Source organism: Ceratotherium simum, chromosome 31 (assembly GCF_057802395.1).
Source record: "Ceratotherium simum simum isolate JZ-2026a chromosome 31, ASM5780239v1, whole genome shotgun sequence".
Classification (NCBI taxonomy): Eukaryota; Metazoa; Chordata; class Mammalia; order Perissodactyla; family Rhinocerotidae; genus Ceratotherium; species Ceratotherium simum.
In genome coordinates this window covers 19,411,075-19,425,861 of record NC_141930.1, presented here as the reverse complement: position 1 = coordinate 19,425,861, position 14,787 = coordinate 19,411,075, and the positions used below count along the sequence as shown (strand labels likewise).

Genomic DNA, 14,787 nt, shown 5'->3' with positions numbered 1-14,787 from the left:
CATATTATCAGCACATAAAGAATTACTTCATTCTGTTTTAATTGCTGCATTACAGTTTTACTGTGTTTTGATGTGGCTGTACCATAATTTAAACAGTCCCATATTGATAGACCATTATTTCATTTGATACAGATTAATGTATGATTTCAAACAAATTATGAAGTAGGACCAGGAGTAAAATAATCCATTAAATAAATAAATATCTTGTTATAACTGCAATATAAAATAAGACAAGTGAAGGACTGGCAGGAAATATCAACTTTAGGTCTATAAGAAATAAATATGTTTAGTTAATTTCTCCCACTGTATATTTATCTTCATAGAGCTGAAAAAATATGCTAAAGATTAGACAACATAGAAATCAACTGTGATGTTTTAAAATGGTAAACAATTGATAATGGTTTCCATTTTCTGAAGTAATATTCAAAATATATCAATACTCAAATACTCAATACTCAAAGCTTAAAAGCTTTGAAAGTCCTATTTTCTCATAATGTTTTTTCTCTGTAGAAAAAGATATTTTTTATTTAAAGTCACACAGTCTCAGTTTACATTTGACATATTGATCCAAAAATTAAGCAGAGTTAATTTTAATATAACTGTACTTTTTCCCATTGTAGAAATAAACACTAGAGGTGGAGATGAGGTTTATGAAATAGCAAAATAAATGAACCACTACTCAGAAGAGTCATAAACCTTGAATTTTTCTCCTACTTCTGTAGACAGTTACCTAATAACACATCTTTGCTTCCAGAGAAGTGGAGCTGAACAATACTCTCTTCTCTTTGAAACGCTGTGTATATATATATTCTGTCCTGGTCAACACTTTTAGAAGGAGCTTGGGTGAGGACATCAGGAACATGATAATCAAATTTGTAAATGAACAACTCTGGAAAGATCTTCACAGGCTCGAATGATGATCTTACTCTAACAAGAAGAAAATTAATAGGATAAATGTAATGTTCTCGATTAGGTCCCAGCCTCCCCCAGTACAAGTAAGAATGGATAGGAAAAGGGCGATAAAGCTTAAAATGAAAAAGACTTATTTCATTCTTTATGAGTAAACAATGTAATATGGCTGTTAATAATACTGTGATTTGGGTTTGTATTATAGAATATATATAGTATCAAGAGTAAGAAAATGCTAGTTCTGCCTCACGTCTGCTCTGCTGGTCAGTCATACCCGCAGTACTGTACTGAAAAGGAATATTAACCAAATCTGGTCACAAGGAGAGTAGCCAGGATGGTGAGGGGCCTGAAAATTATGTCTCATGACATATTAAAGGATCCAGGAATACTTATCTTGGAGAAAAGAAAACATGGGGCAACTAGAAAAGTTGTCTTTGAATGCTTAAAGAACTGTTACATTTAAGAAGTATTAAGCTTGTTCTGTAATCTCAGAAGACTAGTGGGTGGAAATTGCAGTGAAACCAGTTTCAACTTACATTTATATAATCTTTGTGGGTGAGTCCCCAAATTTTCAAATGCCTTATTTGAAATTACAATAACCCTATGAATTATTATTATCCCCATTTTATAACTGAGCTTCAAAAAGATCTCAGAAATTAAATGATTTATACAAAGTCACACAGCTAGTAAATTCTAGAGACTTAGCCGAGGTTTTCTGATTGCCAAGTCCAGCAATCATTCAAGTACATAGCATATGCCTAATGAGAGCTTAAGGGAGATTTTTTTTCAGGTAATCAAAGCTAGTTTAAAAATAAAATATAAAGGAATAGATTGCCTTATGATTTCTAGTGAATCCTAGGAAAAGTTCAAAAGAGACTGGACAATAAGTAGCCTGAGATGTAGAGAAGATTCAATTATCTGATGGGAATTAGAACTTTGATCCCTCAGATCTCTTCCAACATTGAAGTTTCAAGTTTCTATGAGGACTTCAAATAGATGAAGAACTGGAAGAAAACACCGAGGATGTGTCTATAGTTAGGTTAATTTTCCCAACTGTGTATTTATCTGAATAGAACTTGGGTGGGGGGGGCGGTGGCGGCGGGTGTGGAATAATAAATATCAGCCAGGGTGGAAACCAACTCTTTGATAATAAGTCAGGATACTTGCTTGTTCTGGAATAATTGGTAGGAAAAAAATGCTTTGAAAAGAAATTAAAATTTGTTTTAAAGTAAGAATATGCTGATCTTTAAGGTGTAGCTTATGTTCACATATGTCTTGGTTTGTTACTACCAAAATATATTATCTTTATAACATCAACATATTTTGATTGGCATCAATTTTCTTTTTTAGAGTTTCCCTATCTGAAGCCCATGCTCGACTGAACTTAAGGAATAAAGTGCTTAAAGAAGATGTATTAATTGCAGCCTTATTATTTGAAACATCTCTCACATTGAAATATGGTAATCTATTAAATTATTAATGATCACTACAAATAATTATATTTAAACTCAAATATTCTTAGTCTGTTAAATTAAAATGTTACATATATTTTAAATATTATTTTAAAGAATAATACATTTATCTTCCTTTTAAAATAACATGAAACATTTGTCAAGCAGTCCCTCAGTGGAGTTAGGCAGATAAGCAAAGAAAATGTGATTACCTTGCATCACCACCTTCTCTCAATTGCTAATTATAATACTATGACTATAGCATTTAATTATTTGAAATGAATGGGGCTTATTATGGTTTTGCTAATAAAAACATAAAAGAGCTCTTAAGGTAAGAGTAAAGAGACTTAATCTCACAAAGTTCTTCATCATGTTAGATGAGATTAATTTTGACGAGATATACCATCCTTCAAACCAAACTTTGGTTCCAATGCTGGGACTTAAAGGATGTATTAATGCTGATTTTTCTGCGTGTGTATGTTTTGTGCTTAAATTTGCTTTAAACTCAATTTATATTGTAATAACTTTTCACAAAGATCCATTAGAACATTACAACTTTGTTCTATAATTATCTAAATCAAGCATTCTTAACCTAGGATCCATGGATACTTAGAGAGTTGTAGGGGCTTGTGAATTCCTAAATTATATGTAAATTTGTGTATGTATATGCTTTATACCTTTTTGCTTAGGGAGATGAATCATAAGTTTTATCAAGTATGTCTTAGAGTTTCATGACCCCCATAAAAGGTTAATTATTATCCTGAATTAGTTTTATTAACCAAGAGAAAAACACTGGTTCCTAGCCAATGCTAAATAAGAGGAAGGATATATAAATGTTTTTATTTTTAATTTGCTTTAACTTTACATTCTTCTCTTATTCTATATTTAAAAACATACTTGAAAAAATAAGACACATTATTTTATGTACCATGAAGAAAAAATGCTGCCAATTTTACTATGACATGCCATCAAAATTGTTAAGATACAACTAGGATTCCGTAAGAAGACAAAAATGTGTGTCTTTGAATTTAAAAACTATTATAGGAGGCTGGCCCGGTGTTGTAGTGGTTAAGTTTGCATGCTTCGCTTGTGGCAGCCAGGGTTCGCAGGTTCGGATCCTGGCCGCGGACCTATGCGCCGCTCATCAAGCCATGCTGTGGCAGGCGTCCCATATAAAGTAGAGGAAGATGGCACGGATGTTAGCCCAGTGCCAATCTTCCTCAGCAAAAAAGAGGAGGATTGGCAACAGGTGTTAGCTCAGGGCTAGTCTTCCTCACAAAAAAAAAAAACCAAACCACTATGGTATTATAATATTAAGGACTCCTGTGGTAGATTATGGCTGTTTTCACTTGGTAACTATTTTGTCAAGACTTTCTTTTTTTTTTTTTATATAATTTTATTTATTTATTTTTTTCCCCCAAAGCCCCAGTAGATAGTTGTATGTCACAGCTGCACATCCTTCCAGTTGCTGTATGTGGGACGCGGCCTCAGCGTGGCTGGAGAAGCGGTGCGTCGGTGCGTGCCCGGGATCCAAACCCGGGCCGCCAGCAGCGGAGCGCGCACACTTAACCGCTAAGCCACGGGGCCGGCCCTTGTCAAGACTTTCTTGAAGCATTTAAGAAAGCGTTTGTTGAGGGAAATAAAACTATGTGAAGATTTTTTTTTTCCTTTAGTTACTTTTTTTTCCATAATAAATTTCAGTTAGGTATATTGATTTTTAAGTCTTAAGCAAAATAATGCTAAGAGCTCCTTAAGTGTTACTTTAAACATAGCAGGAAAATGATCTCTACTCAGGGATATTTTTCTTGGATGCAAAAACCAAGAGTTTGTGCTCATGAACTGGATTTAGGAGTTGGGGCAGGGGAGAGAGGAAGGGATTAAAGAAAACTCCCAGGTTTTTACCTTGAGCAACTGAGTGGATCATGGTGCTATTTACCAAGACTGGAAAGAAAGAGAAAAATGCCTGGGAGAAAAATCAAATTATAGATATAAGTTTGAGACATCCTACAGAGATATCAATAGACAGATATAAGAATCTGGAATTTAGAAGAGAATTCTAACCTAGAAATATAATTTAGGAATCATCAGCACAGAGATGGTACTCAAAGCCAGGGAATGGATGAAGTCACCTAGAGAAAAACTATACAGAGAACTCCAGGACTTCTCTTGAAGAATTGCAATATTCAGAAATGGGGTTGAGGAGCAAGAACTAACAAAAGAGACTGAGAAGCACCAGTTAGAATGTACAAAGAAAATCAAGTGTGGTGTTATAGAAGCCAAAAAAAGAGAGTGTTTCAAGAAGGGAGAGGAGTAGTGAGCTGTATCACGTGCTACTGAGACTGAGTAAGATTAGATTTGGCAATCTAAAGGTTGTAGGTGGCCATGATTAGAGCTATTTTGAAGGAGTGGGGATTTCAGTGGGGTAGGAAGTGAGGATATGGAGATAGCACACACAGACCACTTTGAGATGTTAGACTATGAAGATGAGGAAAGAAATAAGGTATTAGCTGGAAAAGGATGTGTGGTCCAGGAATGGATTTTTTTAAAAAGATAGAAGATAATAGACCAAATGATGTGCAATAGAGAGTGAACTAATGATACTACAGAAATAGGGGAAGATCAAAGGAATGATGTCCTTAAAAAGGTGAGAGGGGGTGGGATCCAGAGCACATATGAAGGTATTGGCCTCTGATAGAAAAGTCACTTCATTTTTTAGGAGGGAAGACAAAGGATACAGAATCAAGTAGGCCTGTAGATTTGGTCATATACTCTGCACAAGGTCATCAGCTAAAAACAAAAGGTTTGAGGAGAGAAGAATGAAATATAATAGTCATTGTGGAGGATAGAAGAGCAAGTGAGCTAGAGAAACCCAACAGGGTTGTCAGACAGTGCAAGTTCCCATTTGAGGTGATTTGTTTAAAGTGAAATCAAGAAATACCAGTTACATGATTTTCCGCCAAGCATCCATGCCTGATTCCAGGTTGGAGTGTTGCAGAGGCACAAGGGAGTTGGGGGATTGGCAAGGGAGGGACTCTTAAATTGGTTAAAGAGGGAAGAGAATTGAAGGAAGCAGATTGGAGATCTCTGAGATAGAAGACCTGGAAGTTGAAGCATAGGAAGTAGTGTAGGGGAGCAGGACATTTGAACTCATGGTTTTGAGTGATATCTGGTGATACGTTTCCTGTGACCTTGGGAATGTGTGGTGGAGGTAGAGGGAAAAAGGTCAGGACACAGTCAGGACACAGGGAGGTCGGGAGTTAAATGGATCATTCACTTGGAAATCACTGAATGGCAGGTATTAGGGAAGAGAGGAAGATTGTGAGCCAAGGGCTGAGAGCTGGTTGTTGACTTCACTGTGGAAGGGGAAAGGGTGATCAAGTACAGATGGCACTGGGCAATGGAGGAAAGATTTTTAATCAAGAGGAAAGCAGGGGCAAGAATGGTCAGGAAGCAGCAAGGGGCAGCAAATTAGGTTCTGACTCTTTCTTGTGACACTAAGGTATGTGGAGTGTTTGAGAAAAAACAGCTTCACTTTAGAGAGCCACAAGGAAAGCAGTGTTCTCAGGGATGGCAAGGTTTCAGGAAAGGTAAAGCAGTAAGGGGAGCAGTCATAGAAGTCTGAGGCTATGTAAGTGTTTACTGATAACAGACAGCTCTAGGAAGGTAGGCACTGTCTGCATGGGTAGCAGTTGTACTCCTGGCCACTTATGTTTAGGTAATCATTCAATGATCAATCAGTGAAACAGAATTTAAGAGCTTAACTCCTACAGTAATAGTCAAGGGTTTTGTTTTTTTTAATTGTGGTAAAATATACATAACATAAAATTTACCATCTTAACTATTTTTAAGTGCACCGTCAGTGATGTTAAGTACGTTCACATTGTTGCCACCGTCCATCTCCATAACCTTTTCATTTTCCCAAACTGAAACTCCGTACCCATTAAACAATAACTCCCCATTTCTCCCTCCCCCAGCCCCTGGCAACCACCATTCCACTTTCTATCTCTATGAATCTGACTTCTTTAGGTACCTCATATAAGTGGAATCATATATTGGTCCTGTTTTGTCTGGCTTATTTCACTTAGTATAATGTCCTCAAGGTTCACCCATGTTGTAGCATGCATCAGAATTTCCTCCATTGTGTGTATATACCACATTTTGTTTATCTATTCATCCACCAATGGCCACTTAGGTTGTTTCTTCCTTTGGCCATTGTGACTAATGCTGCTATGAACATGAGTGTACAAATATCTCTGTGAGATCTTGCTTTCAATTATTTTGAGTATATACCCAGAAGTGAAATTGCTGGATTATATGGTTAATTCTGTTTAATTTTTTGTTGAACCTCCATCTTGTTTTCCATAGGGGTTGCACCATTTTATATTCCCACCAACTGTGCACAGGGGTTCCAATTTCTCCACATCCTAGCCAACACTTTTCTTGTTTTGTTTTTGATAGTAACCATCCTTAGGGGTATGAGGTGGTATCTCATTGTGGTTTTGATTTGAATTTTTCTAATGATTAGTAATGTTGAGCATCTTTTCATGTGCCTATTGGCCATTTGTGTTATCCTCTTTGGAGAAATGTCTGTCTTTTGCCCATTTTTTAATCGGCTTGTTGAATTGTAGACCCCCTATCAGATATATGATTTGCAAATATTTTCTCCCATTCCATGGGTTGCCTTTTCACTCTGTTGATTGTATCTTTATTTTTTTTTTAATCTTTTATTTATTTATTTTTTTGTGAGGAAGATCAGCCCTGAGCCAACATCCATGCCAATCCTCCCCTTTTTGCTGAGGAAGACCAGCCCCGAGCCAACATCCATCACCAATCCTCCTCCCCTCTTTCTTTCCCCAAAGCCCCAGTAGACAGCTGCACGTCACAGCTGCACATCCCTCCATTCGCTGCATGCGGGCCGTGGCCCCAGCATGGCCGGAGAAGCGGTGCGTCGGTGCACGCCCGCGATCCGAACCTGGGCTGCCAGCAGCGGAGCGCGGGCACCCAACTGCCAAGCCACAGGGCCGGCCCTGTTGATTGTATCTTTTGATGCACAAAAATTTTCAATTTTTTTTGTGAGGTAGCTTGGCCATGAGCTGACATCCGTTGCCAATCTTCCTCTTTTTTGCTGAGGAAGATTGGCCCTGAGCTAACATCTCTGCCCATCTTCCTCTATTTTGTATATGGGATGCCTCCACAGCATGGCTTGATGAGTGGTGTATAGGTCCATGTCCAGGATCCGAACCCACGAACCCCAGGCCACTGAAGCAGAGCACGTGAACTTAACCACTACGCCATTGGGCCAGCCCCCCAAAATTTTTAATTTTGATGTGATCTAATTTATTTTCTTTTGTTACCATATTCTAGAAATTGCTAAGTCCAATGTCATGAAGCATTTCCCCACTGTTTTTAACTAAGGGTTTTACAGTTTTAGTTCTTACATTGAGGTCTTTGATTTATTGAGTTCATTTTTGTATACGATGTAAAGGAAGGGACCAACTTCATTCTCTTGCACGTGGATATTATTTTCCTAGCACCATTTGTTGGCAAGATTGTCCTTTCCCCATTGAATGGTCTTGGCACCCTTGTCAAAAATCATTTAACTACACATGCAAGAGGTTATTTCTGGGCTCTCTATTCTATTCCATAGGTTTATGTTTGTCTTTATGTTAATGGTTTTTAATAATCGAGAAATGTACGTCTTTATCTTCGATCACCCACTTAACCTTTTTTTTTCTTTTTTCTTTTTATTTTTTTTAATTTTTTGTTTATTGCAGTAACATTGGTTTATAACATTCCACTTAACCTTTATAAAATAAGATTAGTGTTTCTCTACCTTCCAATACCTTCTTTCCCTACTTCTTCCACCTCCTGACACTATTTAGCTTCAAAACTGTAAGACTATTTCAATAGATGATAAATTTCTAGTTTTCAAACTTTAAAATGTGAACATCAACATGTTTCTTCCATTGGGCCTGGTACCCATTTGTTCATTTACTGAACCTACTTCCTGGGTCTCAACACAAAAAAGAAAAGTCAGATTTAAATGATTATTGAAATACTCTATTAAGTAGGTCAGAACTTAATTTTAAAACTTTCACTAGAATATTTTGTTGAAAATGTTATTTCCTATTTAGCATTTCAAGGAATATGTCTCATTTACATTTTTTTCCTTCTTCACTTAGGTGCCACTGTATTTTGTGTTGCTCCAAATGCAGTATTTCCATTTGAACTGTATAATGAAGAAAATTTAGAGCAAAGGGATATGTATCTAACTCAGTACCAACAACAGCTCCAACAGTTTATTGCCACATACGGACCTGGGACAGCTATTTTCACTAGTGATGAATAGGCAATCCGAGGAAAATTTTTTACTTCATTTCTACTTAAGCAGTGGAAAAAAGTGTGAGTGATTTTGAAGTAATGCTTCCAGTAATACTGTGTATAGGAGTACATTAGAATGCCGTGTTAAAAAATATAAAATATAATCTCTTCAAATAAGTTGCTAATGGGATAAACACTAATCCAAATCTCAAAGCCAATAGCAGAAATTTAAAACTTAGGAGAATCCTATGAAAAAAACCTTCTGGTTAGCCCAGTATACCAGTGGTCAACAGATAAAAATATAAAGAATGTTGCAAATCAAGCAACGTAAAAAATGGTAATTGGTAACTTTTATGTGGTTCCCTCCATTTGTCACAAGGTGGCAATAACACTTTGAGAATATTTACCTACAAATTACTTTAAACCATTTTTTTCTGCACTTGTGAACTTGACAAATTAATGAGTAACAGCAATTTTTTTTTTTTTTGGTGAGGAAGATTAGCCCTGAGCTAACATCTCTATCTCCACTTTATATGGGACGCTGCCACAGCATGGCCTGACAAGCGGTGCGTTGGTGCGTGCCCGGGATCCAAACCCAGGGTGCCAGCAGCGGAGCGCACGCACCTAATCGCTATGCCATGGGGCCAGCCCCAATAACAGCAGTTTTTATAACCAGCAGCCTCAAATTTAGTACTTTTCATGCTTTACTAGATATTGATATGTCCATTATATAAATATATATTGTTTTAGGAGTCAGAAAAAGCTTTGGAAATTTTCCATTTTTTATAAGCCAGGTTAAACAGAAAAAAATTTACATCAAATTAAGGAGCAGTGATTAGCTCTTTAAACCTAACTGGTTACAAGGTACCAAAAGGCCAAGAAACCAATTCGCAATCCCAGTCTTCATTTTTGGAGGGAAGGTATCTGTTCTGAAAAGGTAGGGACACCATGAGAATAATATACTTACCTTGTAAAATCCCCAAAATCCTTGCTTTCACTTTTCAAAGCTTTAACAAGAGATAACTTGACTCACTAAAAGGAAAATGTCATGACAAAATTGCCACCTTATTAACCAAGACACTACCACCCTACCAGAAATTGTTACTTCACAGAGCTTCATGGACAGCTCACTCTATAGGACTTCAACAAGCCATTTACTATTTCCTAGTCATTCATTCAACAATATTTATTGAATATCCACTAGTGCCAGAGACTATATATAGTATTAGCTTTCAGAAAGCAAAACTAGGGCCGGCCCTGTGGCTTGGTGGTTAAGTGCGCGCGCTGCGATGCTGGCGGCCCGGGTTCGGATCCCGGGTGCGCATCGAGGCACCACTTCTCCGTTCATCCTGAGGCCGAGTCCCACATACAGCAACTAGAAGGATGTGCAGCTACGACACACAACTATCCACTGGGGCTTTGGGGGGAAAAAATAAAATAAATAAAATCTTTAAAAAAAAAAAAGCAAAACTAGTTTTTAAAAACAAAATATTTCCATATTACAATTCTGTAGTTAGTTAAGACCTTATTTTGTGGCTTCTTATATATTTCATATTTTTCTGGTTCTTATGGAACGAAGGCAAAAAATTTCTATTTAATAAAACTAGGATCCATAAAATGGCCTCCATTTTACAATTGTGAAGCATTAAGGTTCTGTTGGTGAAACAAGAGGACCAATATCAAACAGGGGAAAATGGTTTTCAAGTGTTGCCTCTAATGGGAAGTGACTAGAGATGTTGCTGTACACGTTTTATACCGTTTGACTTAATAAATTGAAATTATAACCCTGATAAAAGCAAGGACTCAACAGGGGAAAAGGAAGATGTAGCTAAGTCTTCACCCAGGTAAGAATTCAGTTCCGTTTTAGAATTCTTATAAATTCTCAAGTCCTGGACAGACTGGACTTATTGTTATTACTTGTACTAGGATTAGGATTTGGTTCACAAAGGTAAAAGCAAATTAAGAATAAAAATTTAAAATTTACACAAAATACGTACATCACAGGTGAAACCTTGACTTATAAAGGGCAGTTCATTAAGGAATTTAGAAGATTCCAACTACTTGTTTTTCAGGTCCAATAGTAGGTTCTAAAGGGTGGGCCCACATAGTCATCTAACATGTAGTGATTAAGGCCTGTCCAGAAATCCCCTACAGCAGGCAAGGGTATGAGAACTGGAGGTACTAGAAATTGCTCCCCAGCTGCCTGCCACCTGCCACCTCAAAGAGAATCATTATCCACAAATAAACTAGTTGTTGATAAGAACATACTATCCCTAAAGTATGTTAAAAACAAGTCTGGGGCCAGCCCTGTGGCTTAGTGGTTAAGTGCGAGTGCTCTGCTGCTGGCGGCCCAGGTTCGGATCCCGGGTGCACACCGACGCACCGCTTCTCTGGCCATGCTAAGGCCACGTCCCACATGCAGCAACTAGAAGGATGTGCAGCTATGACATACAACTATCTACTGGGGCTTTGGGGGAAAAAAAATAAATACATAAAATTATAAAAAAAAAAGTCTGACTAGTGACTATGAGAATGGAATTGTTTCAAGACTTGATATATTTTAAAGAAAAGACTTTATTGCCCAGCAATTAAAGGTATTCAAACATTTATTTTTCTACATAATTTATTGTGAAATGATCAATGTTAAATAAAATATTTTCATCATTTGCTTCAATTCATGTCTTCTTGACCAATTCTTCATTTTACCTTCCAAAATGTTGTATGCCATACCTCAGAAAAACAAACAGAAACCAACAGTGAAAATCATTCCATACTCAAACTCAAAATCATACCCCTGACAAACAAAGGCAACTTTAACAGGAAATGGCCCCAGCCCTTTGGAGTTTATCAGATATTATGAATTATCAATAGATGTGGTTGCTTGACAAATCATAATTACTTACTTGAGATAATGAAGAATTTTTAAACAGCAGAGCTAAAGACTTGAACACTCATCTGCAGCTACCTGTACACCAAAAAGAACATTTCACCCATTTTAATTAAAAAACTGCATTATATTTGAGTAATTCACATAATATAGATTACTGGCATCTCAGTCTCAAAATTATGTCTTCAAAGAAACCCTCAGCTGGGTAAACGGCAAAAAGTAATTTTAGTCATCATTGTGCCAGTTATTAAACCCATCTATGTCAAAAACATTAATTTTTGGTACTGCTTTTCAAAAACAATACCACAAATACATTAAAAAAAAGCACACAATTGAACATTGATTTTTGGTACCTTGTTACATGCAGTTGTGCTCCTAGTGGTTTTTTCAGAGCCACCCTCTATGACAAGTTTTTGGAAAACATTTATCACAACCGTCATTCATCTTCAAAGCTCACAGGCTCTGCTGCACCTGGAAATTAAATATTTCATTGTGAATTTTCATTTGTACTTGCATCTGTTTGTTTGGCATCTCATCTGTAGGAATGGTCCAATAAGATTTTTTTTCATTCTTATCATGAACCATAAACATAACAACATTTGCAATCTTCCTGGCTCCCAACCAACTTTTAAAACTAACATTGAGACTATATAGTGGAGTAATTTTCTATTTGTTTAACACATCTCTAATGGAACAAAGAATGCAATTGCTGCTTAATTCTACTTTTTTGGTAGTCAAAACTGATAACCCCCCAATTTAAACTATTTATAATGATTTGAGTATGTGTTAGTCCTTTTGACTGATTAGACCCTAATAATTCCATAAATGATCTTTCTAAGCTGGAAATGGATTCATTAGCATGTGCAGGGTGCAGGAAAAATGGTGAATATATTTATGATGTTCTTTACTGTGGCAGTATTGATTTTAAGACATGCTATGGTCCTAATGAGTATCCAGTCATTGCTTTTCCGTCTCAGAGCTTGACAAGGATGAGGTATGAGCCAGGTTAAAGGTTAGATATATAAAAGAACAAGTGTGCAGACCTCCAGCTAAAAGCATTACAATGGCAAATCTAATAGTTTTAGAGCGGAGATACATTATGTTGGCATCATTATTCGACACAGTCCTGTAGAAGGACTGTCCCAAGTTGCCTGAAAGCACATTTAGGTATTGCAAAGGGCATGGCCAGGGCCACAGATCATGTCCTACAGCACCCCAGGAGAATAAGTCATTGAACCAGGCAGCTACTGAAAATGATTTATGAAGACATATCAAATGTTAGACCCTGCAAAACAATTTATCATTTTCAAGTCTTGAAATGCTAAAATATTTCACATAATCAATATGAGGAAGACAAAGTATTGGTTATGAATAATTCCAACTTGGAAAATTTCAGTTTAATATATGATTCATGGGAACTATTGACAACTACATGCATAGTCCCATTAGTGTAAAGCCTAAAATAAAAAAAAGAATGTGTAGGGATATATAATGTATAATAAAACTGCTATCTATCCTACCCACTTCAATAAAACAAGAGACTGGACACAAAATCCCAGATGATAAGCACCTCAAGATGGAAGGCAAGGGAATGGGACAGGAAAGCAAACAGATACTATGGTATTGGTAATATTCCAGTTATTAAATGGATTGGTGGGCTCTCGTGTATTTAATATGCTTCAGGACTTACGTGCATTATGAATATTTTTATCAGACATTTAGTTTGTAAAATTTTTAAAATCCCAACACTTAGCAATGAAAATAGGATTCAAGCCACTTAGGCCTCAAAAATAAGGATGATTGCAATACCAAATATAAACTATTTTAAGCCATCACATTTGCCTTGTTGACAGTTAACTTAAGATTGTTTTAGATGAAGCAATGTATTTCAAATTTAGGGGGAGGAAAAAACCCCACATGACTATATCAAGTCTCATCTATGAGGTATTCATTTATAACTTGTTTTTGAAAAGGCAACATGTTCTTCCAGTCTCCCAGCTGTTAACCAGTTTCTTCTGTATTTATGTCCAGACATACACATCTCTATGTAAACGCAAGCATCTAAGGGTATAGCAAGCACTTACAGCCTAAAGGCCTTCTATACTGTACATACTGTTCAACTCCAATGCCACGTCTTTAGAGCATATTTACAAAGGGAGATCCAGAAACAAACGCCGACAAATAGCTCTCCTGCGTCGAGACCGGGACTCACTGTTAGTAGGTACACTGTGCTGCTCACAATTTAAAAAACAAATCACAAAGTACAGTTAAGTAAAGGCTGTCTCAAAATCCAAGAGAGAATCCCTTCCCCCTTTATAAACTGCTCCCTTACTACGGATAAATGAGCCGCCTGTTTAGGGGACCCTGAAACCGTCTAGGCCGCACACAGCTTTACTGGGGCTACAAAAGGGCTCCGGCGAAGGTCCGAACGGGCCACGAAGCCAGCGGCCATACCTGCCAGCCGCCTCGGAACCAAGTGAGTCACGAAAGGCCCTTAATTAGTTTCTGAGTTACGAACAGTCGAAATCGGCGTTTACTAAAGAGAAGGGTCAGCTGAGATTCCCAGGCGGTTACTCACAGAAGCGACTGGGCAGACGGCTGGGCGGAAAGTTCGCGGCCGCGTCAACCGCGGGGGCGGGGAGGCTGCCTCCTGGGCCGGCCTCGCGGCCGCGCCGACCACTTGGCTGCGTCCGGGCAAGGGACGGGGGCCACCGGAATGGGGGCGCGCGACCCACAGGGCGGAGGGCGCCGAGGTCCCAGGCGGGCGTGGGCTGCGGCACGAAGTCGAGTTCCTGGCAGAAAGAGAGGAGGAACTCAGACCGCCGGGACTCCCACCTGGAGGAGCCCGGCAACGGGCCCGCAGGCGCCGCCGCCCAGCCCCCATCGCCCAAGCGGCCTCCAGCGCCCTCCTGCCTCGGCCGCCGCGCGGAAAGGAAAGCAAAGCGGTGGCGGGGGCCTGAGGCGCTCCGGCCTGGCCCCGCCCCTTCCGGGGCTGGCCCCGCCCCTCCAGCCGAGCGCGCGCCGGGCGGCGGAGCAGGGACCGAGAGCGTCCGCGTGGGCGGCGCCGCCTCGAGTGTCGCTCTCTTCCTGGCACTTTGGGTCTGAGGTGGCGTGCAACACCCCAAGTTTATATTGGGGGCTTTTGGAACTTCTTTAGAGGCTTTCAAGGCTCATGAGGACCTCACCTAGAGCTATTTAATTGGGTATGCAAATGTTAAT

General features: G+C 38.5%; 2 protein-coding genes and 1 non-coding gene across 6 annotated transcripts in view; 1 reads left to right on the top strand and 2 right to left on the bottom strand.

Moving 5' to 3' along the window:
• The window catches only part of MCMDC2 (minichromosome maintenance domain containing 2), a 38,535-nt gene extending 29,027 nt beyond the window's left edge, over positions 1–9,508 (top strand). The window contains exons 13-14 of the mRNA XM_004436252.3: positions 2,260–2,369; positions 8,543–9,508. Of these exons, the coding sequence (XP_004436309.1) occupies positions 2,260–2,369; positions 8,543–8,709 (277 nt within the window). The 3' untranslated portion in view covers positions 8,710–9,508. The remainder of the gene's footprint in view (positions 1–2,259; positions 2,370–8,542) is intronic.
• Positions 9,509–11,237: 1,729 nt separating this feature from the next.
• On the bottom strand, positions 11,238–14,488 carry LOC147913032 (uncharacterized). 4 transcript variants are annotated; one of them, XM_087420488.1, is made up of 5 exons: positions 14,147–14,488; positions 13,653–13,799; positions 11,922–12,039; positions 11,585–11,646; positions 11,238–11,411 (listed from the first exon to the last, which is right to left on the bottom strand). In XM_087420488.1, the coding sequence occupies exons 1-2, from the start codon at positions 14,450–14,452 to the stop codon at positions 13,716–13,718; spliced, it is 390 nt and encodes a 129-aa protein (XP_087276614.1). In that variant the 5' UTR covers positions 14,453–14,488; the 3' UTR covers positions 11,238–11,411; positions 11,585–11,646; positions 11,922–12,039; positions 13,653–13,715. The 4 variants fall into 4 exon arrangements, 3 of the variants coding, with proteins under 3 accessions (XP_087276614.1, XP_087276615.1, XP_087276616.1); XM_087420489.1 differs by having other exon boundaries at positions 13,682–13,799; XR_015549241.1 differs by lacking the exons at positions 13,653–13,799; positions 14,147–14,488 and adding an exon at positions 14,023–14,133.
• LOC147913033 (small nucleolar RNA SNORD87) lies at positions 11,725–11,813 on the bottom strand. The gene has a single exon (XR_015549294.1). It is a non-coding gene; the product is annotated as a small nucleolar RNA SNORD87 (small nucleolar RNA).
• Positions 14,489–14,787: the final 299 nt, after the last annotated feature.